Source organism: Lampetra planeri, unplaced genomic scaffold (genome assembly GCF_965212315.1).
Source record: "Lampetra planeri unplaced genomic scaffold, kcLamPlan1.2.h2 scaffold_1980, whole genome shotgun sequence".
Classification (NCBI taxonomy): domain Eukaryota; kingdom Metazoa; phylum Chordata; class Hyperoartia; order Petromyzontiformes; family Petromyzontidae; genus Lampetra; species Lampetra planeri.
Window position 1 is genome coordinate 1 of NW_027614734.1, and position 21667 is coordinate 21667.

General features: G+C 43.4%; 3 protein-coding genes across 3 annotated transcripts; all 3 read right to left on the reverse strand.

Moving 5' to 3' along the window:
* Nucleotides 1-106: 106 nt before the first annotated feature.
* LOC144740229 (phospholipid-transporting ATPase ABCA1-like) lies at nt 107-10922 on the reverse strand (the record flags this gene model as incomplete). The annotated part of the gene is given in 45 exon segments (XM_078623082.1): nt 107-214; nt 563-687; nt 763-777; nt 779-909; nt 1203-1290; nt 1292-1321; nt 1951-2019; nt 2021-2154; nt 2297-2354; nt 2524-2768; nt 2990-3127; nt 3205-3301; nt 3303-3345; nt 3560-3642; nt 3644-3692; nt 4034-4196; nt 4271-4332; nt 4334-4385; nt 4506-4551; nt 4553-4642; nt 4644-4690; nt 4693-4711; nt 4893-5115; nt 5232-5335; nt 5337-5387; nt 5389-5442; nt 5444-5468; nt 5756-5898; nt 5900-5937; nt 6351-6552; nt 6661-6858; nt 6926-6969; nt 7357-7486; nt 7488-7498; nt 7765-7870; nt 7872-7970; nt 7972-8004; nt 8383-8472; nt 8557-8754; nt 9174-9218; nt 9220-9293; nt 9474-9598; nt 9926-10067; nt 10522-10615; nt 10857-10922. Coding segments are annotated over 45 exon segments (4187 nt in total), but the record flags the coding sequence as incomplete, so codon positions are not given.
* Nucleotides 10923-12635: 1713 nt separating this feature from the next.
* Nucleotides 12636-17350, reverse strand: LOC144740227 (amyloid-beta A4 precursor protein-binding family A member 3-like). Its single transcript, XM_078623080.1, is given in 14 exon segments — nt 12636-12707; nt 12801-12920; nt 12923-12943; nt 13010-13081; nt 13083-13130; nt 13574-13606; nt 13608-13787; nt 13867-14046; nt 14742-14930; nt 15727-15813; nt 15897-16042; nt 16148-16178; nt 16393-16470; nt 16472-17350. Coding segments are annotated over 14 exon segments (2136 nt in total).
* A 1823-nt stretch (nt 17351-19173) lies between these two features.
* Nucleotides 19174-21212, reverse strand: PEX11G (peroxisomal biogenesis factor 11 gamma). Its single transcript, XM_078623081.1, is given in 7 exon segments — nt 19174-19254; nt 19256-19294; nt 19296-19461; nt 19508-19540; nt 20073-20227; nt 20374-20571; nt 21150-21212. Coding segments are annotated over 7 exon segments (735 nt in total).
* Nucleotides 21213-21667: the final 455 nt, after the last annotated feature.

The window sequence follows — 21667 nt, forward strand, 5'->3', positions numbered from 1 at the left end:
GTCTTTGACGCCTTTATGATATGCAAACCTAAAAGACGTGCTGCGTATAATGAATCATTACTCTGTTCTGGGTTTGTGGATGTATACAGTACACAAGTTGTCCTACGTGGTGTTGTCCTCTTCTTCTTTTTCCATACACTTGGTACCAAATCCTGGCTCGTCGAGCAGAGCTTCCAGCAGGTTCTCCATGACTGGATTTCCAGGGGCATCGTTGCTGTAAGCATGAAGTCGGCGGTCAGAAGAACAAGGGCTGTAGCAAGTTGGTGAGGTAAGAGTAAAACACACCTCGGTTGGATTATCTATTTGATATGTAAGAATATTCTCCAACATCTTGCTGTATGGTAAAATAATAAATGAGCAAGACAAAACTAGTCATAATGGAACACTGACAGTGGAGTCAAACTCTGCTGGCTGTTTAAAAAGTGTAGGTTGAAGGTACTTTCTCATGCAAATGAAAAAGCTATGTCAAAAGTCAAAAGGGAAAAGATGCCATATTTTGTTTTCAGTTACACTTACTAAAACGTGCTGTTAGTTAAGAGGTAATGTGGTGGTGCAGGCCTACCTAAAGAAGGTGTACTGCTCTCCATACATCCACGGTTGTAGCTGCAGTGCAGGGTACTTCCCAAACGGGGGCACAATAAGGCTGAACAGCAAGGCGACCAGCACAAACACAGCAGGCAGAACAATCTGAAGAACCACAGCACTTATAGAACAAAAATAACAAATGGAGACACAGTGGTGGTCTGAGGTGTTTGTCATCACCTGAGCAAAGAACCCCCCTCCGACTCCTGCGGGCATAAAGCCAGCGTTTGATGAAAAGCGCTCTCAGCTGCTGCCAGGTCAGCCACCATCCGCTGAGGGGCAGCCCTCCGCGGCCATCTCCACTCAGCAGGTCTGTCTCTTGGGGTTCTACAAGGATGAAAGCCCAATGTGAGCACAGACACTGATATGTTGCCCTGACTGAGAGTGTGATCACACAGACAGGCGCTGCTACCACTCAGATGTTTGGGGGTTTTAGGGTACCTTGCTTACGAAGGCCTTTTCCTTCCTGGCAGCATTATGGAAACAATCAATCAGGGGTGGAGACAAAACAGCAGACTTGCTGTATGTAACACACTTCATGAGGCTAGCACACACACAAACACATAAACACACACACACACACAAAGTTTATCTGAGAGTGTGTGTGTGCGTACACATACCTGCTTCTGGTTCTTGTGCATTCTCCCTCTGGGCTGATGGTTGCAAGCTCTGGTGAGGATCGGCTTGCTGCTCTTGTTCAGCATCCACAACCAGCGTCCTCTGCCACTCGCAGGAAGATCTGGAAAAGATTAAAACTCTCAAAACTATATGTTTTATGCAGGCTGGTGCCACAGGCAGGAGGGGGAGGCCAACTCACACAGAGAGCGTATATCGTTGTCTACAATCAGAGGTTATCTGAGCTTAAAGCCTATTACAGCAGACCTGCTCCAAAAATATCCAGCCCTCCTGCTGAAACCAGGCTGCGGTCACCCAGGTAGGAATACAGCACAGATGGTGGGAAAAGTGGCCAATATGAGGTGCTGCTCTTCTCAAATGAGGCTTTGATCAAATGTCAAATCCAATCTGACGGACAGTGTTTGTGTTATCTTTTTACTGTGCAGGCTACATCCTATCTTAACTGATCATAGTTAATGGGATGTGAATGAAAATAGGAACGTTGTTTAAGTTTTGTTTTTCTAATTCGGTATTTTTGAGTGAATGATGAGCTGATTTCCATGGTTCCATCCATCAGTATGGACAAGTGACGTGGGGGTCAGGGTTGTGGTTGATGAAGTACTGACTGAATAAATGTATAAAATAAAAATAAAAGATTGTTTTACCCCCCCCACCCACCCCCGTTACTGGCCCTCTTGCTTTTACTCAGAAGTTTTTGTCACATCAGCAATATTAAACACTAAAAACACGTACTTCCTCCAGCGCGCTGTCTGATAGGCCGTAGCTGCTGATGCCTAGCTCACTGAGTCTCTGATCCAGGTCCAGACAGGAAAACAGCCAGGCTGCTGTTTTTGGCGGCTGACTGCGGCAGGTTGATCACAGCCTCACGCCCTGACTCCTCCACCAGTCTGGTGCCTGGGATGTGATGTTGCGCCAGGGAGAGCAATGCTGCAAGGTCTACCATGAAGATGATGATTGGTATAGAAATCACATCAGACAGTTAAGTCAGACTTTCTATTCTTTAGTTTGAATCTGTAGAGTGGAAACGGACCAAACAGAGATTAGAGTCACATTTCATTTTTTTTATTTCCACACTCACTTGAGCTGCTTTCATCACTTCCCAGCCCAGTGTCTTCACTCATGGAGGACTCACTGTCCTGAAACACAGAAGTTGCAGTGTGACATGAGCTGTCCTCTGAGACCTACGGATATTCTCCATTTGTTTGACTGTAAAATAAAAAAGGCCCAATCTGCATTCAAGCTAAAAAAGATGACGGCTTTTTGGAGGTAAACTGAACTTCGGAAGTGTCAAACACCAAATCCCACCTTGGATAGCGGAGGCAGTTTGTTGGTGCTGGTGCTGGTACTGGTGCTGATACTCGTACTGCTGGGTGTACTGGTGTCCAGACCTTCATTCTTGACCACGGTGAGGTAGTAGCCAGATCCCAGTCTGGATTTCAGAAAGAGTGGGGAGCCACAGCAGCACAGCTTCCCCTGGGAGATGATGGCGATACGATCGCCCAGCAGCTCCGCTTCGTCCATGTAGTGAGTGGAGAGGATGATGGTCCGATCTGATGCAGAAGATATTCAGCTATCCTGTACATTTTGTAGCTGTCGTTTTATGGTGTTAGATTTGTCAGATTAACTCAACAGTAAAGTTATTGTAATAATTTCCAAGTAACTTTTCTAAAATAATTATTCAAAACCTTGAATTGTACTTTTTCCTATCACATAAATGACATTGTAAAGGCAAAAGTCTCAAATTTGTCATGCACAACTCTTCATTACACACTTTTGCGATATTTGAGCAACAGATCCCAGATCCCTCTGCGTGAGTAAGGATCAACTCCGGCAGTAGGTTCATCCAGAACGACCACTTTGGAGCCTCCAACAAACGCTATCACAACCGACAGCTTTCTCTGCATGCCACCTGAAAGAAAGAGGGGCTGTTAGCTTTGGAAGGTGAAGAATGTCTGCACAGACCACTAGATAAACCAGCCAGTTCACCAGAGAGGTTTTTGGTCTGTTCATGTCGTTTCTGCAGCAGTCCGACATCGTCTAGCAGAGTGTCCAGCTCAGCTTTCACCTCCTCTTCCGACAATCCCCTTCAGACGGCCATAAAACCACACATGTTCCTCCACTGTTAGACTGAAAGAGAGAGACACACAAGGAAGAACAAAACAATAGTCAAGGCAACGATCACCGTTTTCACTGTGAAATCAGTGACAAGAATGGGAGAAACCTGATAAGAAACATTCAAGGAGATGTCCTGAAAGCCAGTATGAGCCAGTGTGAGTCAGAGCACAATGCTGACAGTGTTTGTGGACAGAAGAACAGCAAATATCCGACATATTAGCCTCACATGTCAAACAGGATATTGTGTTGAGGACAAACTCCCAGTGTCTTCCGGATGATGTTCATGTCCTGGCGGATGTCCATCCCCCTTGATATACACCGTCCCTGAGGTAGGCGGGAACAGGCCGGTCAGGACAGATCTGACACAACACATGACACACATTAATCAATAAATGATCAAGCACAACTTATGCTCAAAACTTTCACACACTTTAATTTCAGAAGCCATGTCAGTGCTGGAACTGAAAACTGAGTGATTGAAATCATCCAGAACATCCTGTGCATTGCCTGCCTATTTACACCATGAGATACAGGAATCAACTGATACTAGGTATTGTACTACTAGGTATTGTAGACATAGTACCAAAAGAACAGATACAGATGATGTATGGCTACACCACCACTACAATACTGTGTACAAATGCTGCTGGAGTAATTCAAGAGCAATCCTGCCCGTACTCGTTCCTTACATCGTGGTAACTCTTGCCAGCCTCCGTTGTGGCCGAGAAACGATGTGATCTGCCCCTCGTAGAACTTCAGGTTGAGGTGGTTGACGGCCAGCTTGCCTCCTTTCTTGTATATTTTGACCAGGTTCCTTATGCTTACACCGAGGACGAGGCCAGTAGGATCTGGTTCGATGTGATCTAATGTCACATCAACTATTTTAAAAAGTCATTCATTTCAATTGATGTGCATCGCCACTTCCACAAACTCATACCTTCATCTTGTTCTGCTGGCGCGGGGGGGATTGGCATGCCGGCCTCCAGGGGAACTCCGCCCCCAGTAGTTGATTTGGAAGATGAAGTACCAGGGTCTGGGGATCCCGTATTCCCCTGGTGTGAGTCAGGATGGACAGGAGCATGCAATTTTAGCACAAAGTAATGCTACTTCACACAGTTCACCACAATAAAATAATAATAATACACATATAAAACATAATAATGCACTCATACCTGGGAACACAGCTTCAATATACCAGGCTGCAACAGCATAGATAAAAAGCGTCCACGTAAAGCATGATGATAGAAGTGGTGAAGTTATATGAGTCTCCCTCCACAGGACTCAGGTGCAAGTTGTACCACTGGATTCCCGACGCCTTGCTCCTCATACTGAGAGAAATACTCACAGCCAAACCCAAGGCAACAGGGGAGAGGAAACTCTGACAGAAAAAAAAAACCCACAAACAGCTTCAGCGCACCAAAGATTTACATTTAATGAATTCAAAAGCTTTTCTGCATTCTTCTACCATTTTGCAAGAATGTGACACTTTTCCCAGAATGCTTCAAAACTGAACTGGGTAAAGAGAGCTTTACCATTGTGTCCATAATTATGTTACTCACAGCCAAGACCCGATGAGTGGTTTTGAGGTGGTCTCTCCAGGCCACACACAGTACATAAGGCAGGTAGAGACTAAAGTATATAAGCCCCCCACAGGCAGCAGCCAGGTTGGCTTTTGAGAAGAAAGTGCTGATGAGGAAACACTGCATGATCGTAGCGGTGGCAAATGCCAGGAGGAAAAAAAACACAACAGCGGGGTTGCTGTACGGCAAGATGTCACCCCCACTGGAGAGAAAGAGCAGAAACAAGAGAGGGAAAAGAATTACCCACCTCTGGAGAAGCAACCCAGCCTGTTTGAATGTTCTTATATATATTTGCTTTAGTGCATTTTGTGAGTGAGCAATGGTCTTGCCTTCAGTAGAGCGATAAGGAGGCCTGCCGACACCAGGAAAGGAACAATGCTACTGATGAACCAACTGAGCCACAGTGTTCCTGTACTCAGACCCCATAATTCTCATGGTTTCTTTCAGCCTGGCCTCCTTTTCATACACCACACCCCTTGATGATCATGGCCACTGAGTAGATCCATGCCAGTGTCATGAAAAGTGGAAGGGGAGCGGTTTAACACCCGTAGAAAACTGTTGAAAAGGTAAAATAATTTTATTTGGTGACGCAAAAGTAATGATGCAATGCCAGCTGAATGTTTTAAAATGTTACAATAAAATATATATTCAGACATATTCACTGACTTGATTAGTTTCATTGGACTATTCTAACTCTATGATTGGATTAAAACCTCATGTTTCCTTTGATTCAGGAATCAACAGCCACTCTTCTACATGTACGAGTCGTTAGTACAAGGCGGTGAAAATGCAGTTCCAAACTTTCGGTTTGTGTGTGGTTGTGTAACAACGTCACGACTTACACATCATCCACATAGCAGGGGTAGGGCATCTGCTGCACGTAGATGCCTGTTGTTTGTTGAACTCCAGTGAGGATGTGGATCACAGCTCTCTCCACCAGGTCCTGGACATACACAAAGCCGCCCCAGATGTAGTGCATGTCGTTTAAACGGGTCAGCTGCAGGACCAGGATCCCAAAACCTACAAGAAAGTAGAACACAGTGTGTGAGGGTACTCTCGAAATACACGTTACTGTATGTGAACGTCAGTATGATGAGAAAAAAACAAAACAAAACACAAGAGAATCCAGTTATCAATGGAGCTAAATGATGCAGGAAGCTCAATTAAATGTAGTCTATAAAGGACAATTAAAAATTAATCTGAGAAATAACTGTTTGTTTTGAAGAAGAGAAAAGAATAGATGGTTTTTTTTTGCTTTTTGGAGGGTGAATTAATTGTTAGGGTATGAATAAATGAAGAGGCAGCAGAATGAAAGACAACCAGAGTGCATCCTAATTCAAACGCTGTTCTTTGCTGAGGAACATCCAACTGATGGGGATTTTTGGGGGAACTCATAGGAAAGGGTTGATGAATTAATGTGAAGGAGCTGTACCTGTCCCTTGATTTTATTCGTACGGATGACATCATCAATGTCCATTCGGATCTTGTAGGTGACGTGAGACGGCAGCTCCGGAGACGAGGAGTTCGGGAGCAGGAAAACGACACCAGCCCAGAACTGCCTGTCGTCCAGCAGCTCCAAAGCCCTGTCGATCAGCTGGCCTTCGGTCTCCAAGCCCTCCAGTTTGTTCAAGGAGAAACACTGTGGGATGCAGGTTGTGTTATAAAAGATAAACAAGTGCAAGCTATTGCAGTTTTCCCATAAGAGGAAGCTCCTTGGGCGTCAAAAGACAAAAAAGGATCTATAAACCTCAGTGACTTGTGCGAGAGTGGTAACGGTGTGGCTGATGTCGCTGTGAATGTCAAGCCAGCTAGGGGGCGTTCCAGGTTTCCGAGGAGCATCAGGTGAGGGTGTGGACAAGAAACGTGCGATCCGTGAAGCTGTCCAGGATGTGTTCTCAAGACGCATGTTGACCAGCACGGCAACTTCCGGGCGCTTCAGCAAGTCCTGCCACCCACACCCACACCCACACACACAAACAGATAAAAGCAAGAAGCCCATGTGCTGAAAACACTCTCATCCACTCTCTCCTGCTGAACAGAAGCTGGTGAATCAGACCTGCAACAGCCGAATCTCTGCACTGGTCTCCATGTAATTCTTGATTTGTGGTCCCAACTCCATCCAGGTTTTCATTCAGCTCCTTGAGGATCAGCAGGTCCTTAAAACTCTGATTCACCTTCAACACACAGAATTACTTGGTAGTTTCAATGGAAGCAGTTGGACTGTGTGACTGAAGCTTAGTGCAAATGTCTAAATACTACGCAATTCATATTTCACTTTTAATGTTTTTATTTATTTTATAAACATATGTTAGTCAGCTATTCTCTGTGAATAGAACTTCTCTGTGAATAGAACTGTGTCAGTTCATATTATAAAATACACATTACTATTACATCATTATAATAATATACAGTATATACTTGTATATACAGTATATACTTGTACCTTCTTTCATGACTTGTTGGATTATAGGAGTGTCTGGCGTGTACAGCAGCTTCCCAATGAAAAGAGGTTTAATTCCTCTCCAAACTATGCGGGAGAGGGGGTTGGACTCAAAACCTTCAATCAGTTTTTTGACAGAATGGAGCTGTGGGGGGGAACGAACATGAGAAATTAATCAGTGAATATGAAAACCCGGTTAAATAACACAAAAAGTGCTGGATATCCTGGAGAAATCTATTACACAAATACTTTTTTTACAGTGTGACAAGTGAATGAACCATATATGCCAGATAATTAGAACTGTTAGATCAGATATTATGAACACATCTGCATTATTAAATGTCAGTGGAGCAGGTATAGGTCTGTGTCCCTCTATAGGCTCTGGAGTAAACTAGTTGTACAAGAACTTACTTGTGCTGTTGTCCCTGTTAATATCTATATCCTCAGTGCCGTTTTTTCCCAGGAAGGATTTGATGTCATTGTCTTCATACCAGTTGAGTGAAGGGATTCGCTCACCCGCCGACCTCAGGGTGACCGCACATGATCCTAGAAAATGCTCGGAAACTCTCCCTGGGCAGTGCTGTGCGATTTTCTGGAGACAGAAGACGGAGGGGCGGTACTCATGTCTGTGAAGCTGGACAGGGACGAGAACTGAGGGGAAAACAGGGAGTGAGAGTGAAGGGTTTGGGAAGACAACAGATGAGAGAAGAAATGCAAAGAGAAAGTCGGTACGGGACATGTGCAAAAAACATGCTAAACCCACTCAAATCATTGGAGAGGGTTTTGATAGATTCACTGGTTGGGTCCAGATTCTGATCAGTAGATTCTTTTTGAGTTGTTGATGGACAGACAAACAGACAAACATGTAAATGATAACCTCTTAGGCGTGGTCGATAACAGGATTTGAAATGCAAAAAAGCAGATTCTGGTTGAGACTACCAACATTCAGGTGTTTACGTTTCTCTAAGAACGAGTGTCAATTCAACACAGGAAAAGGCAGACACTGGAGACACGGGTGTTTGATCTCACATCATCCATGATGACGACCAGCTCCTGGGAAACAGACGTGACGGCTTTGCTGATGAGCCGCAGGTCAGCAGCATTGGCCATCAGACGGTCCTCTCTGACGGGACAGAAAAGGGAAAATAATCAATCCGCTGAATGACGCGTTTCATTGATCAAATTCAAAACAACGATTCCTACCGTGAAGAACTTGGAAAAGTCAAGCTGAGAGAGGAAGAGGCGCTCTGCCTCCTGCAGGATGTCAGCAGGCAGGTTACAGAGCTCAGTCTGCAGATCGTTCATGACTGCTTCCCCTCCGTCTACCGTCAAAAACTGCCGTAACATTCTCGCATTACACACCAACTCCTTCAGCTGCATCTGAGCTCCTGCCACAGCAACCTGCAATTGTCAGATTTGTCTGTGTTACTAATAAACGATGACACGATTGTACTTCTGTATGTATTATACATGTGTTAATGTTAATACAACGTCTGAAATCCCTACTTCTAATTGGACAATATCTGGAAGTGTGTAGAGGGGCACCTGGGGTTTTCAATTATGCAATATTAGATATTAATATAAAATAATACATACAAAATAAAAATTCACGTTTACCTTGTTATTTAAAACTTTGGCCATGTAAAATATGAAAATACGACACAGTAACATTCTATAACAGAAAATGTAAAGAAATGTTCATCATAGTCACCCTTTGTGCAACAGCACTGTACAAAACACATCTCATGAGGGGCTTTTTTAAATAAACAGCATTTACTATTTATTGAGTATTTCGGCAAAAAGAAACACAGACACCTCACCTGAAAATTAAGACGAGCCTTTAGCAGCTGATCCACAGTCCCCGCGTGACAGGCTACTGTTGGTCAGGAGGAAGGTGGAGAAGGTCTCATTGGCTCTGAGGTAGTCTCCTACTGGTAGATCTGCAGCAGGGACATAGTGATAAATTACTGCCCAGTATGACAAATAGCTCATATTACATTAGTCAGTAACAAAGACACCAGGACTGATGCAGACGGGGCCTTCTCTTCTTTATTAGTCTGTATGTGTCAAATCTAATGTATGAATTCAGTGCTTTAGGAGATTCAAACAATGTGTGACACCTGGCCAGGCTCCAGGTCTCTCTCCCAGCCTCTGGACACTCTCCCTCAGATCTTGGAAGCCAGACAAGCTCCGGTTTCCACTGTAGGACAGAAGAGTCTGTGCGTCCATGAAGAGACGAGAGAGTCTGGAGGACAGAGAGAGCTATGGTATACTGAACTGACATACAAAAGAGACTTTTCAATTCCCATCTATCAACACTAGTCTTCTCATATTTCACAGCCGAACACTGAGAATACCTTGACTATGCTTGGCTGCCTCTATCTCCCTGTCCATTTATTTCAGTGTAGTATGCTCTGATGGTCTGACAGAATCATCTTTTTAGTCCATGTGAACCTTGGTGAAGATTTATTTCAGTGAAGTCATTGTCTTTCGGCATAGTTTACTGATTTAAAACAGCCCTAGGTTCAACAAACTGCCACGGTAAAATTTGGATCAATAACCGTCTACCTACATAGAGTTGTCAAAATTGCCAACTTGGCCCGGTGTCTCCCCAGGTGTGGGGCTGTGAAAGCAGGGGTTGTTTATGTTGCAGATAATGCCTTGAATCCAGGGCAAGGTGCCTGCTGATGGCAAGGCTTTGTTTGGAAAGTGACCTAACAAACACAACAGGTTCAGAGGAAAGAGATTAGCCAGGAAACAACACAATGAACAAATTGTGACTTAGTTAGCGGGCGCTCAAGTAAAAACCAACGTAAATACTATGGGTTTTTGGTCCAGCTGACTTCAGACATATTGCTGATATCTTTAAACGGATGTGCACTGTCTCAACATAAGGTACCGATCTGAAATAAGATGACGCTTAATACCAACTTTACATTACCACATCATGTTATGTCACCTAATAATGCTAATGCACTTGTCAGCATGTCAAGAAAAAGTCAGGTTAGCAATGCATGTGAGCGGCGTGTGTGTGCAGCACAATAATTGTTCTCGGTGAGCTAATCTTCTTTATCCAGTAGGCATAAGCCCACCGTTTCGACTTGTGTGTCTTTTTTAGGCCTGTGAGGTTGAAAAAACAAGACAATTTGATTATGTAATATCACTTACATTGGCTTTGCTTGTAAGGGGGGTGTGAATGACGAACAGAAATGAGGATGACAAAGAGGAAGAGTGGCCAGAGGAGCTCGATGACCAGCTGGATCTACATGGAGAGCATAAGACCCATTGCAGCCATCACTTTCAACTATTCAGCTGGAATAACCCCCCCCCCCACCACCACCACCACCACACCACTACAATTTCATTCTGTGTGTGTGTGTGTGTGTGTGTGTGTGTGTGTGTGTGTGTGTCATTAAATATTCATTATGTTTTTGATGAAAACCTTTGCAGCTGAAACAACAAACTACTCAACTCCTTTGCGTGAAGAAACAAACTTTCCACACCTTGTTTCTCCTGCGGTATGTGATGTTCTTCCAGAGCAGGAGGATGAGCTGCCTGAAAAACGCCATCACTCTCAACAGTTACCTGACCATGATGGGAGACTGTAAAACAAAAAAAAAAGCTGTTTATCATAGGGGGTCTGGACCCTCTGTTTGCTGTCCCTCTACAATATCACCACAGACACAAACTGCCCTTCAGAAATGACGTACTGATCCAATCCACTGCTAATGTTTGCCTCTGGCAGTTGATATCTAGGTGAAGGGGGTGTTTTGTGCCCAGAGAGATCTGCTCAAGTCTCACAATCCTGAAATCCTCCTGATCCTACAAGCTTACCTGGGCTGCTCTGAGACTTAATCACTTTTGCTCTAGGAAGTCCTTTCTGTAGTAAATCATCTGACCTCATAGTTTGTGTCACGTTAGAAACGGATGGTCAATCTTATTTGCATTGCAAAAAATATTTCATTTTTCCAAAAAAAAAAAAAAAAAAAGTCGAGAATTTCCACACTAATGGGAAGCCATTTAAGCATTTATTCCCTGAAATGGTCATTCGTTTTTACTGGTCACATATAACTTACAAAATAACACAACAGACTAAAATAAGGGACCTTTAACTAAACATTAGCTGTGTTCATTTTAGTTAGCTTCCTGTTCCTAGCATTCGTCAAGCAGGTGAACCGGCTTTTTAAATACTAAGTCGATAAATAATACTGACTTAAATAGTGAGAGCTGCAAAGAAACGTAACGCTGTTAATCATTACCTTGCTGGGTTACGCGACAATTTGAGTTTTTCGAGAACTCGGTCGGTCAGTAGCTTGTCATTGACTCTCCATTTCCCTGGTGTTGCTGTTGCTGCAAGACGACTGTTAATAAACCACGCCCCACCGGCGTCGGTGATTGGGCAACATGCAACCGAAGGCGGGTCTACAAAGTCACTAAGTGTATATCATTGGTTTGCGTCAATGTTATGCTAGGATTAGACAGCTGACTGTCAAGCACGTTCAGAGAACAATTTTGATTACATGATTACAAGCCATCCTTAAAGTAATTAAATGCAATAGCAAGACTTTTTTTATAGCAACTGTGCTATTTCATTTTTATTAAAAGCAGTTTTAATTACATAAAGTATTTATATTGCTGTCTTATAAACTGCTCTAAATTAGCAGTGATTCTAAGCAATAAATAACATCAAAACAATATAGATTTATTGAATGACCACATTATTAAAAATAAAACAAATCTCTCCATCAAACCATGCAGTTATTTTTAAGTGTGCATGTCTGCTTCCTGTAGGTCAGACAATACTTTAGAATGAACTAGAGAGCACAGAAGTTTGGAAGCTCGAGACTGATATGCATGTGTATGCATGGAACTGGAAGTACTGTTCATCACAAAATTCCATTTCAAGTTTTCCCCTGTGAGAACTTTATAGGGCAGGCAGGCACACTGGCAGCACAAATCAAGCTGGAAGACCAAAAAACACATAAAAATACCGCATAGTTAACAGTGTGTACCACTAAGTCAAATAGTGAAAAATTCCATGTAAGAATTAATCCATCTCATGAAAGTCTGCATAGTTAAATCACTGATAAATATAAACTGGGGCACTATCTATCCATGTCACATGTAATATTTACTTAAAAGTATAGAACTACAATAATTTGTTGTATTCAGTGGTGTGACAACAGCTTCATGAAATCCTGTATGATCGGCTGCATATTTTCTTGGCAAAAGTTCATGTAGCTTAAATACTGTAGTATTTAGTCCGGGATGTGGCCGTCTGCTTAAAGAAACACCGGCTGCTCTTGTCCTGTTAAGAGCCGATAGGTTGAGGCTGGCATCGTCTTGAGGTGAATCTGTGAAGACAGAAATAATACAAGGCGGTGAAACAAGAATTCTGTATATTATCCATGAAAATGCTCTCTGTGTTGTAATTAATCCTCGCCTACCTCTCCAACTGCGTTAGTCAGGATGTGGATGATCTTGTCATGTGATGTGGCGACAACACTCTGCCCGTTGATTTCAATGATGCGGTGTCCCACTCTGATGCCTCCTCTCTCTGCTATACCACACCCCGCATCAGACTGCAGATCTGCAGCAGAGAAAGGTACAAACAGACAAATAAAAACCTGACATAACTTCAGTGGTGTTGAAACACTGACTATTGGACTTACGATGCCGTCAGCTGAAACTTGGGATCCGGTCTCTTGATGATTGCCATGGTGACCGGGAGGGCAGTGGACAATGCTGAGTTTCACATACTTTTGACTTTTCAGATCCTGAAAACAACACGTTGAGGTCATTCATTGTTAAATGTTATTCTTGTGTCAAATACCAGTTTGTTTGTTTTTTTAAATGTAACACTGTGACAAAGCCTGACAAATGAAAAATTGTTGAATTAACATTTACAGTTTCAATTTTCCACAGTGCAGGCAAAAAGAAAAATATAACATAAAAATAATATATAAAAATATAACATAATATGTAAAATGGCCAATTAGTGGGCATTGTAATTATTTTTCCTCTCATGCGGCATGGAAACACTGCCATCTAGTGCTGATGAAGGACATTGCATCTGCAGAGAAAAGTGCAGGATCACAGGATTCTCACAACGGTTTCACTGCTACCACATTGAAACGTCACTGTCTTCTTCATATTATTGTGTCTAACAGTTTTAATGTTACCACTGTGATGTGCGGATTAAAGTCGCCTGCCCTCTTACCCGAATGATGTTCTGGCACGTGGTGATGGGCAGGGCCCACCAGGCTGGTGGCATTAACAGACATGATGCGATCACCAATGCTGAGCTCGCCACAGCGCTCCGCTGGGCCTCCGTGAAGTAGGTTGGCCACCATCACGGTGGGCAGGATGGAGCCCCAGCCGGACTCCACCACCGCCAGCCCCAAGATCTCTCCAGCAGCCTTGGTAATGACAACCTAAACCAAAGAAAGACATTTCAATAAACTAATCAAAACATTTCTGCATGGACCCTGTCGTCACAATCAGTCTGCTTACGTCTCGGAGGTTCTGAGAGTCAGAGAAGTGGGCCAGGTCTCCATTGTAGAGCTCCTGACTTTCTAGGTAGTCGCTGTATTCGCCCGGCCTCAAATCGCTGGCTTTGATGCCGTTGGCCTGCAGGAACTGCTGGTAGGCAACTCCAAATGCCTGACCGATGGCCTGAGCGATTATCTGAGCCTGAGACACAGTGAGGAATCATGTTTCAACATCGCAGTTTCATCTATAGGAGGATTTGCCCATTATTCATCTCATAGACACTTTGACAACAATATATTTTTCCAATAACCCAAAAAACAATCTACTTCCTCAGATGACTTGCTTGAGTTATTTTGTTCCATTCACTGCAGTAATCTTTCAAAATAAAATACTTTGTAGTGAACTGGGAAAGATGGGAAAACCTAGTAACCCAAGAAGTGGCCTCCTGGCCTTCAGCCTCCCACAGCTAATTCGTTTCCAAAAGAAAACTCTTCCGCCTCTTTTTTCAGTCTTGCCAACTGTGGGAAACTGGGATGACAGCCAGACCATTTTTACATTCAGGAGAACTCAGCGGCCGCGTAGAGGAAGGAAACCAGGCCACGCTGAAGCTGAAGTTGTCTGACTAAAAACACTACTGCTATTCACATGTTGTGGGGAAACGAGACGTCTTATATCACCTTCAAACGGCTTTAGATTGTCATTGTTCCGCAGAATGTAACTGATTTAGAGCTACAGATGTTTTTACAGACTGTGACTGCTGCTCTTGAGTCAAGGAAGATCATTGGCTTTAAAACACAAAACCGTCCCTTTCCCTCAAACAAACATCCCTTCCTTTAACAAATCATCACAAACCAAATGCCACTGTTGGATCGTAACGTAACAGTCATTGAACTCACATCCTCAGAGGAGAAGACATGGCAGATCATCAAACACTTCTTCTGAGGCCCGGAGGAGGATGAAGATGAAGATGAGGAATTCGGGGAGCCATCTCGCCCTTTACGTTTCCTTCGTGCCATTAAGACAACAATGTTGCCAATATCTGCAATGTATGAGATCATCTGCAGAGCGTGATCCATCATGGCCTCCTGAGGGGGGGGGGGGGGGACCCACAAACACAAAGTCATGTAGGTGTGGTGCACATTAGATGACTAAAGCCGCACCTTGATTTTTGGGATTATTGTCTATGACGGTCATGTCACAGAGGCTGACAGGAATGTATCCAACATGGTTTTGTGTTAGACGTATTTAGCATCCATTTTTTCTTAAAACTGAAGAACTGACAAAAAGTGCTGTTCGCAAATGGGAACAGTAACACGAAAATGACTTTCCTCCATGCAAGTTGCCGTTGAAAAGGGCGATTGTAAATGGAAGGTGAAATTAAAGATGTTAATATTTTACATAATTTATTATAGCTGGTTGTAACAAAAAAAAACCAACTGACGTGAGGAGCAACCAGCCACGCAGAGCTGGAGCTGCCGTTCGATGACCCACTTTTCTCCCAGTTGACCAACAGCGAAGGAGACGCAACAATTCCTGCCCACTGTATCGCCATCCAATTCTATAATAAGGACTTGTAATGTGAGACCTCAGCTCAAATAGGAAAATGAATGCTTCGACGTGTAATATGAGTGAGGTGATGTAGATTTTGACAGAAAACATCAAATTTGAAACAGTACGTTGCTTAAACCTGCAGATTTAATGCTTTTTATTCAAACTGGTATTTGTGGAATTTTATTACACCAAAGTAGAACATTTGTCATCTGAACTTGAGGATTTGCATCTCAAACGTAGCCAAAGATCAAAACTGAAAGTGTGAAATAAGTAGCTGGGAAAGAGGATTAGAGAACGCTGACGAACTAAAGGTTTGAATGAGAAGACAACCTGTGTGTCGGCGGAGAGCACTTTGATCCTCTGTGTGGAAATGAAAAGATCCACTTCGCTCATTGGCTGGGATTCACCCTCCGGAGCCTGAGAGAGAGACACAGAACGTTAACAGGCCGTCCTGCATCGGCTTGAAGGCAGCAGCCACATCATGCCTCAGACCCTGGTACCTTTATGCGGTCCACAGCCTCCTGGGCCTGGGCCATGCGGGCGTTTGTAGATGGGTTCTTTTCTGATTTGATCTGGGTGGAGCCCAGGTACTTGGCACCAAATATAACTCCATCCAACAGGTCTTCAGGGTCACAGGGACCAGGTACTGACAAGTAACAAACAGTGACTTATAAAACCACCGGTCTCTTTTCTTTTTATTGTCAAATATACATTTGACACAGATCATTTTCTACTGGCTGAAGTGACTCACCGTCTTTATATGAAGGACCATCATCAGCATTCTGCAACAACACAAAACAAAAAGCCATGTTTATCGAGAGACACACACTAAGACATTAAGATATCATAAGAACTGATGAATGTAGTTTAAGTCAGCAAAGAGACCAATGGAGTGTGCAACATAAGTCACTTGGTCAAACACACCAACCAAAACCGTTTTGATATGTATTTACGTGCAAACTCATACACAGAAACTGCTAGACAACCTCAACTTACCTGCTCGCTCACTGCGGCAGCTTCTTCTCCTGGAGGCTCCTCCCCCAGCTTCATCCACACCGGCTCGGGATACTCGTCGTCGGGGCAGGGAGGTGAGCGAGTCGTCCCTGTGCCGCTGCTGTCGACCGTTCCCAGAATGCCCCCAGAAACGCTGGGCGTCCTCCTGGTTGTAGGAAACTGAAACGACAGCATCCACCTCCCCTGTGTCGGGCAGAAAAGTGGGATGGGACGGAGAGGTGATCTCCGTGGACTGCAGCAGTCCCAGCAGGTCTCTGTGGTGGCTCTCCGAGAACAGCAACCCTGTGTTTTCACTGCTTTCGTTTGTTGTCAAGGAGGACGACTCCAGAGCTGACAGGCCGGCGTACTGATGCTGGTCAAAGGAAGGTGGTGCCCTGTGGCTGGGATCAGGCTCTTCCTCCATCAGGTGAAGCTGGCTGAGCAGGGTCTGGATGTGGGTGTGGTCTTCATCACCTGATCTAAGGTTGGCAGACTCCTCTTCTGGAACTATATTAGCTAAATCTCTAAGTGACGCCTCCTCCTGATATTGCCTGCTGTTCTCCAAGTCTGCGGCCTTCTGCTCACACTCGTCCTTAACTGATCCATCCTCCTCGACCCCCTCAGGGACTGGGATTGACTCTGTGATATTCTCCCTCTGGTTCCTTTCAACTCCAGCAACAGTGTCGTCTAGGTCCAACACCGGCACACCCGATATCACCTTGTCCAGATAATCAACAGCAGGAGTGACGGCAGGGTCGTCGAGATCCTCTGCTGTGACAGATTCACTGGAGGAGTCAGACTTCCAGTCTAACGGAGGAGGCTCAATTAGGTCGTACGAGTCCAGATCCTCCAGCTCTGAACCTGTTATCACCTTCCTGCTCAGCTCAACAGGCTCAGACGTTCCATCAGCAGACGCCCGAGGATCTGAGGGTTCATCGGCAGAGATGTGGTCGGAGTCCATTCTGTGAGAGGGACAGAAGAACACACATTAGGATTGAAGGGAAGAACAGGCATCGAGAGTTTGATTTACTTTAGTAACTCAAACTTCAATGTCTGCACATACCACTGCATTAGGCAGGAGGTTGTGAAATACATGACCCATGTCCATCAAGATAGAAACAACAGCTCAAAGTACACTGACAGGTAATGATGTGTAACCACCATCATGGGGCGTTTTTAACCTTCAAAAATTAAATGCTAATAAAACCTTTGACCCCCAAGGGTCCAGTAATCACATCCAGCTGAGTGGCTAATCGTGTAGCTTTTTAGCTTCAGGGTGGCTCATGACTAAAAACTACAAACTAGCATCTGTCTAGCAGCCATGTAAACATACGTGACTTGTCTTGTTGGCAGAGGTTGCGAAGAGGATTTCTTACCTGGTATTTTAGCTCTTTCCGACTTTCTTTGTGCTCAGACTTATGTCGCTGCCACGACTTGTAAACGGACGTGGTTTGGGAATTGCGTCTGCTCCGGAGATTTAACCTGCTTTTATTCGTCATACTAACATCGGCAGCATTAAAAAGGTCACATTATCGGGGGAAAAAGATCGCGGTATGTAATAAAAAACAGGAGTTTTGGAAATTTCTCGTTCTGCTATTGACACTTGTATTCATTGACTGCCTCTGTTTTTGGAAATTTCTCGTTCTGCTATTGACACTTGTATTCATTGACTGCCTCTGAAGTTGCGTTGCCTTCCCGACATCCTGTACCTTTGTGAATTATTCATTAGGAATAATTCTTAATAAACCAAGGCAAATGAAAGTAAAACATTCATAGTATGTAAAGCACAAATATACCTGGAAATAGTGTGGACATTTTGGTGCATTATGAGTAATGAATAATATTATTTGGCAGTTTCAAAATATCCGGCAGTTCATGAAGGCAACACTCTGTGGTTTACGTCACTCGTGACTTTTTTCCAGCCCCACTCAGCCGAACACCGATAAAAGGATCAGACGAGCGTTAAAATTTAATGAAAAACAAAGGCCCAAGCAGATAACATGCAAACTGGTCATTTGAAAAAAAATCTTAGGTTTATTCTCTATTAAAAATTTCATTAAATGTTCTACTGATTACATCTGATTTGTCAAATTAAGCTACTTAACAACTTAGTGCTGCTTTGAAGCTGCTAAACATAGTTTACAGAGGTCTATAACGTTGAGCCATTAACAGTGACAGAAATATTACTAAAGAAGGTGAAACATAACAGACCGATGATCTGACTTAATAGTTAAGTTTAACATCTTTCGGTGATTATGAATTACAGCAAGACCGAATAACATTAGGTGTATGGAATGTTTTTGTATGGCGACATTTATCAAATGGTTTCAGCACTCTGTTCATGATTAAGGTCTTCAAAACACCATTGTTATATATCGTATTTATACCTTATTTTAACCTTGAAAATCAACATTCTGATGAAGACAAGCAAGTATTTGTGTAAGTTTGTCGAGTTGTACCCTTCAAATAAGGGTTTAAATAAGTAGAAGTTTTATATATCTGGTACAAAAAAATGTGATTTGCCAAAGAAAATGATGTATGATTCTGTATCATAGTCTCTATGAAAACTTTACAATGTGAAATTACAAAACAAATACAGTAGAAGTACAAGTACGAGTACAAGTTGAGGCTCAGTGAAAAACAGTCCAATGACGCTCATCATCCAAACACATCTTCCTCTGCTTTTACAATTGTTTGGAATAAATGCAAAACCAACTGTCTCTAGTCTCAAGATTCATACATGTTTCACGCCGTGCGAACTGACCCGTAAATACCAAGTGGCGACTAAGCGCTGGCGGACTGGTCGCTGTCACCGTCGCTGAGCTGAATCAGTCCAATCAGAGATGAGATGGTGCCCATCAGCCCCCACCAGCCAGGTGGGGAATCGTCCTGCCCACAGGAAGCCATGGTGGCATCCAGTGGATGGCGTTACTGAGGTCTGCCATACAGCTGAGGACAGACAGCAGCTCTGCCTGCATCTGTCTGCGGAGCAGAGTGGGACTGCAGGAGGGAACGATTTTAGAATTTTACAATGTCTCTGCCGGGGAACCATTTCTGACAAATAAACTGTAGCTACATCACCTGCTGACATCGCTTTCCCTCTCACTCAACTTAAAACTTCTTCTTCAGCAGCAGCAGAATTCGGACTGACCTGAAGAGCAAAAGGTTTAAAGGTTCTGTATTTAGCATATCAATGTTAGACAGAAATTTAAGGATTTATTTCAGCCTGGAAAGTTTTCAGAATGTGTATGGAAGTAAATCAGTGCCATCGGACATTTAAGTTGAATTTGTCACAGAATTTTTTTTTTTTAACCATCAAAATCTTTCAATTTGAATTTTTAAAACATCGAATTTCAAGCACTGATTCACTTCCATACATGTGGGTAAGACTTGTCTCACGGCTTGTCTGCTCCTTGGAGCGATTATATGGCTGCAGACACCACAATGATTTTGAACAAAAGCATCCTCAGACACACATTAATTTAAGATGTAATATCAAGGCTGATCTCAACAAGTCTGAAAAGAATAAAACTACATAATTTATTCACTACATGACCTAAATTAGAATCAGTTCTGGGAGACAACACATTAAGACAAAGAATGGAAAGAAAAGCTTAAACTATCAGTCTGGAAGTCATGTCTTTGGTTCCTGAAGATGTATGAAAAACGAAAAACAAAATGACCTGAGCATTCCCAGCAGCAGCGACGTTCCCCACAGGTCAGACTTCACTTGAATGAGCTTTGCGTCAGCGGCCCAGGCGATGTGTTCACAGGGGTAGTAGAGCTGGTCGGCTATGTTGTTTAACACGGATATCCAGCGCACGGCTCCGTCCTCCTCCTTTGGACGACACGGACCGTGTTGATCCAGTGTTTTTGTAAAAGAAGCATGAGGCTGAGTAATCTGTGGCTGCAAAATCAACTGAACAAAGAACCGACAACTGTTTCTCATTTAAATACGTGACAATAGTAAACGGTGAGGCGCACCCTGTGTCCGAAGCCATAACTGCGCGAGTAAGCCAACATGGACAGGTCATCGAAGAGCCTGAGCACCGTCCTGCAGTGACTGAGCTCTGCAGAAAACAGCAGCAGGCTTTTACCAAGTCTCTGGAATGGAACACTGGTTTCTGTAGAGCGGGACAGAGCTCCTCCGAGCAGCTGGGATCCATAACAGACTGTCCTGATCTGAGGACAGAGAGGACAGCGTCTGTAACTGGGGCGTGGTCGTGTCGTCACTGTGATAATGTCCTTCACATGGACTCAGAAGGAGTAAATGTGACATCTGGATTGTCAACTTTGGAAGATATGTTTCATGTGTTGATACAACAAAACTAATTTCCATTAATAAAAAAAGGCTGAACTCTTTTAACATGTTGCAAGATGTAATCATCCGATAAATTATGAATGGATAGAATTATACAACTTAATTAGGTTCAAATAAAAGTTTAACTTTCTAAAGATTACAGTGAAGAGTCTTAAGTTTTTTTTAAACTCCTTAGACTGCGTACACATTATATTTCAGCATCCTGTGCTATATAAATTTAATGTATTATTATGATCATTATAATTATATACTCATCCCAAAGTGTAAGGAGCAATTATTCCTATCTGTGGAACTTTGGGGTTTACGTCAGATTAGTGTTCCCATTGATTTTGGTCATTCAAAGACCAGAGAGGGAAATCTACTGTCAAACCAAACTCATATTCACATCCTAAATATTCCATTGCACCTACCAGGATCACACATAGTGACAACTACTCACAACTTTATCTCTCCCCCTGTAGGACTCCAGCACTCGGACAAAAGCCTCCACAGCCGGCTGCATGTCTGAAACTGTCTCCCAGACCGTGTCAGAGAAAATCGGACGGAGTTATGAAGCTGTGGACATTCCAACTACAGCAAAACATCCTCGATTTGACGTTTCAGACTCAACTGAAGCCAAAGGACTCCAGCTGGACTTTGGACAGGAAATGTCTTTACCAGACTCAAGTAGTCGATCGCCGACTTTCTTCTTCTGCTTCTTCTTCTTCTGCTACTGCTGCTTCTTCTTCGCTTCATTTTCGTTGCTGCCTATGGCTGCTGCCCTCACCGGTTTGCTATTTTTTTGGTTAGGTATTTGCGTTCGAACTTGGAGATGTCAACACAAACACGTAGGTTTGCTTAATCAGTAAAGCAGCTGCTTAAAATTTGACATATGAGTCAGTGTCAGAACAATCTTGACTTATCGATGCATATTTGAGGACATACACACTGTTTTCATGAACAGCAATATGTGTGTGT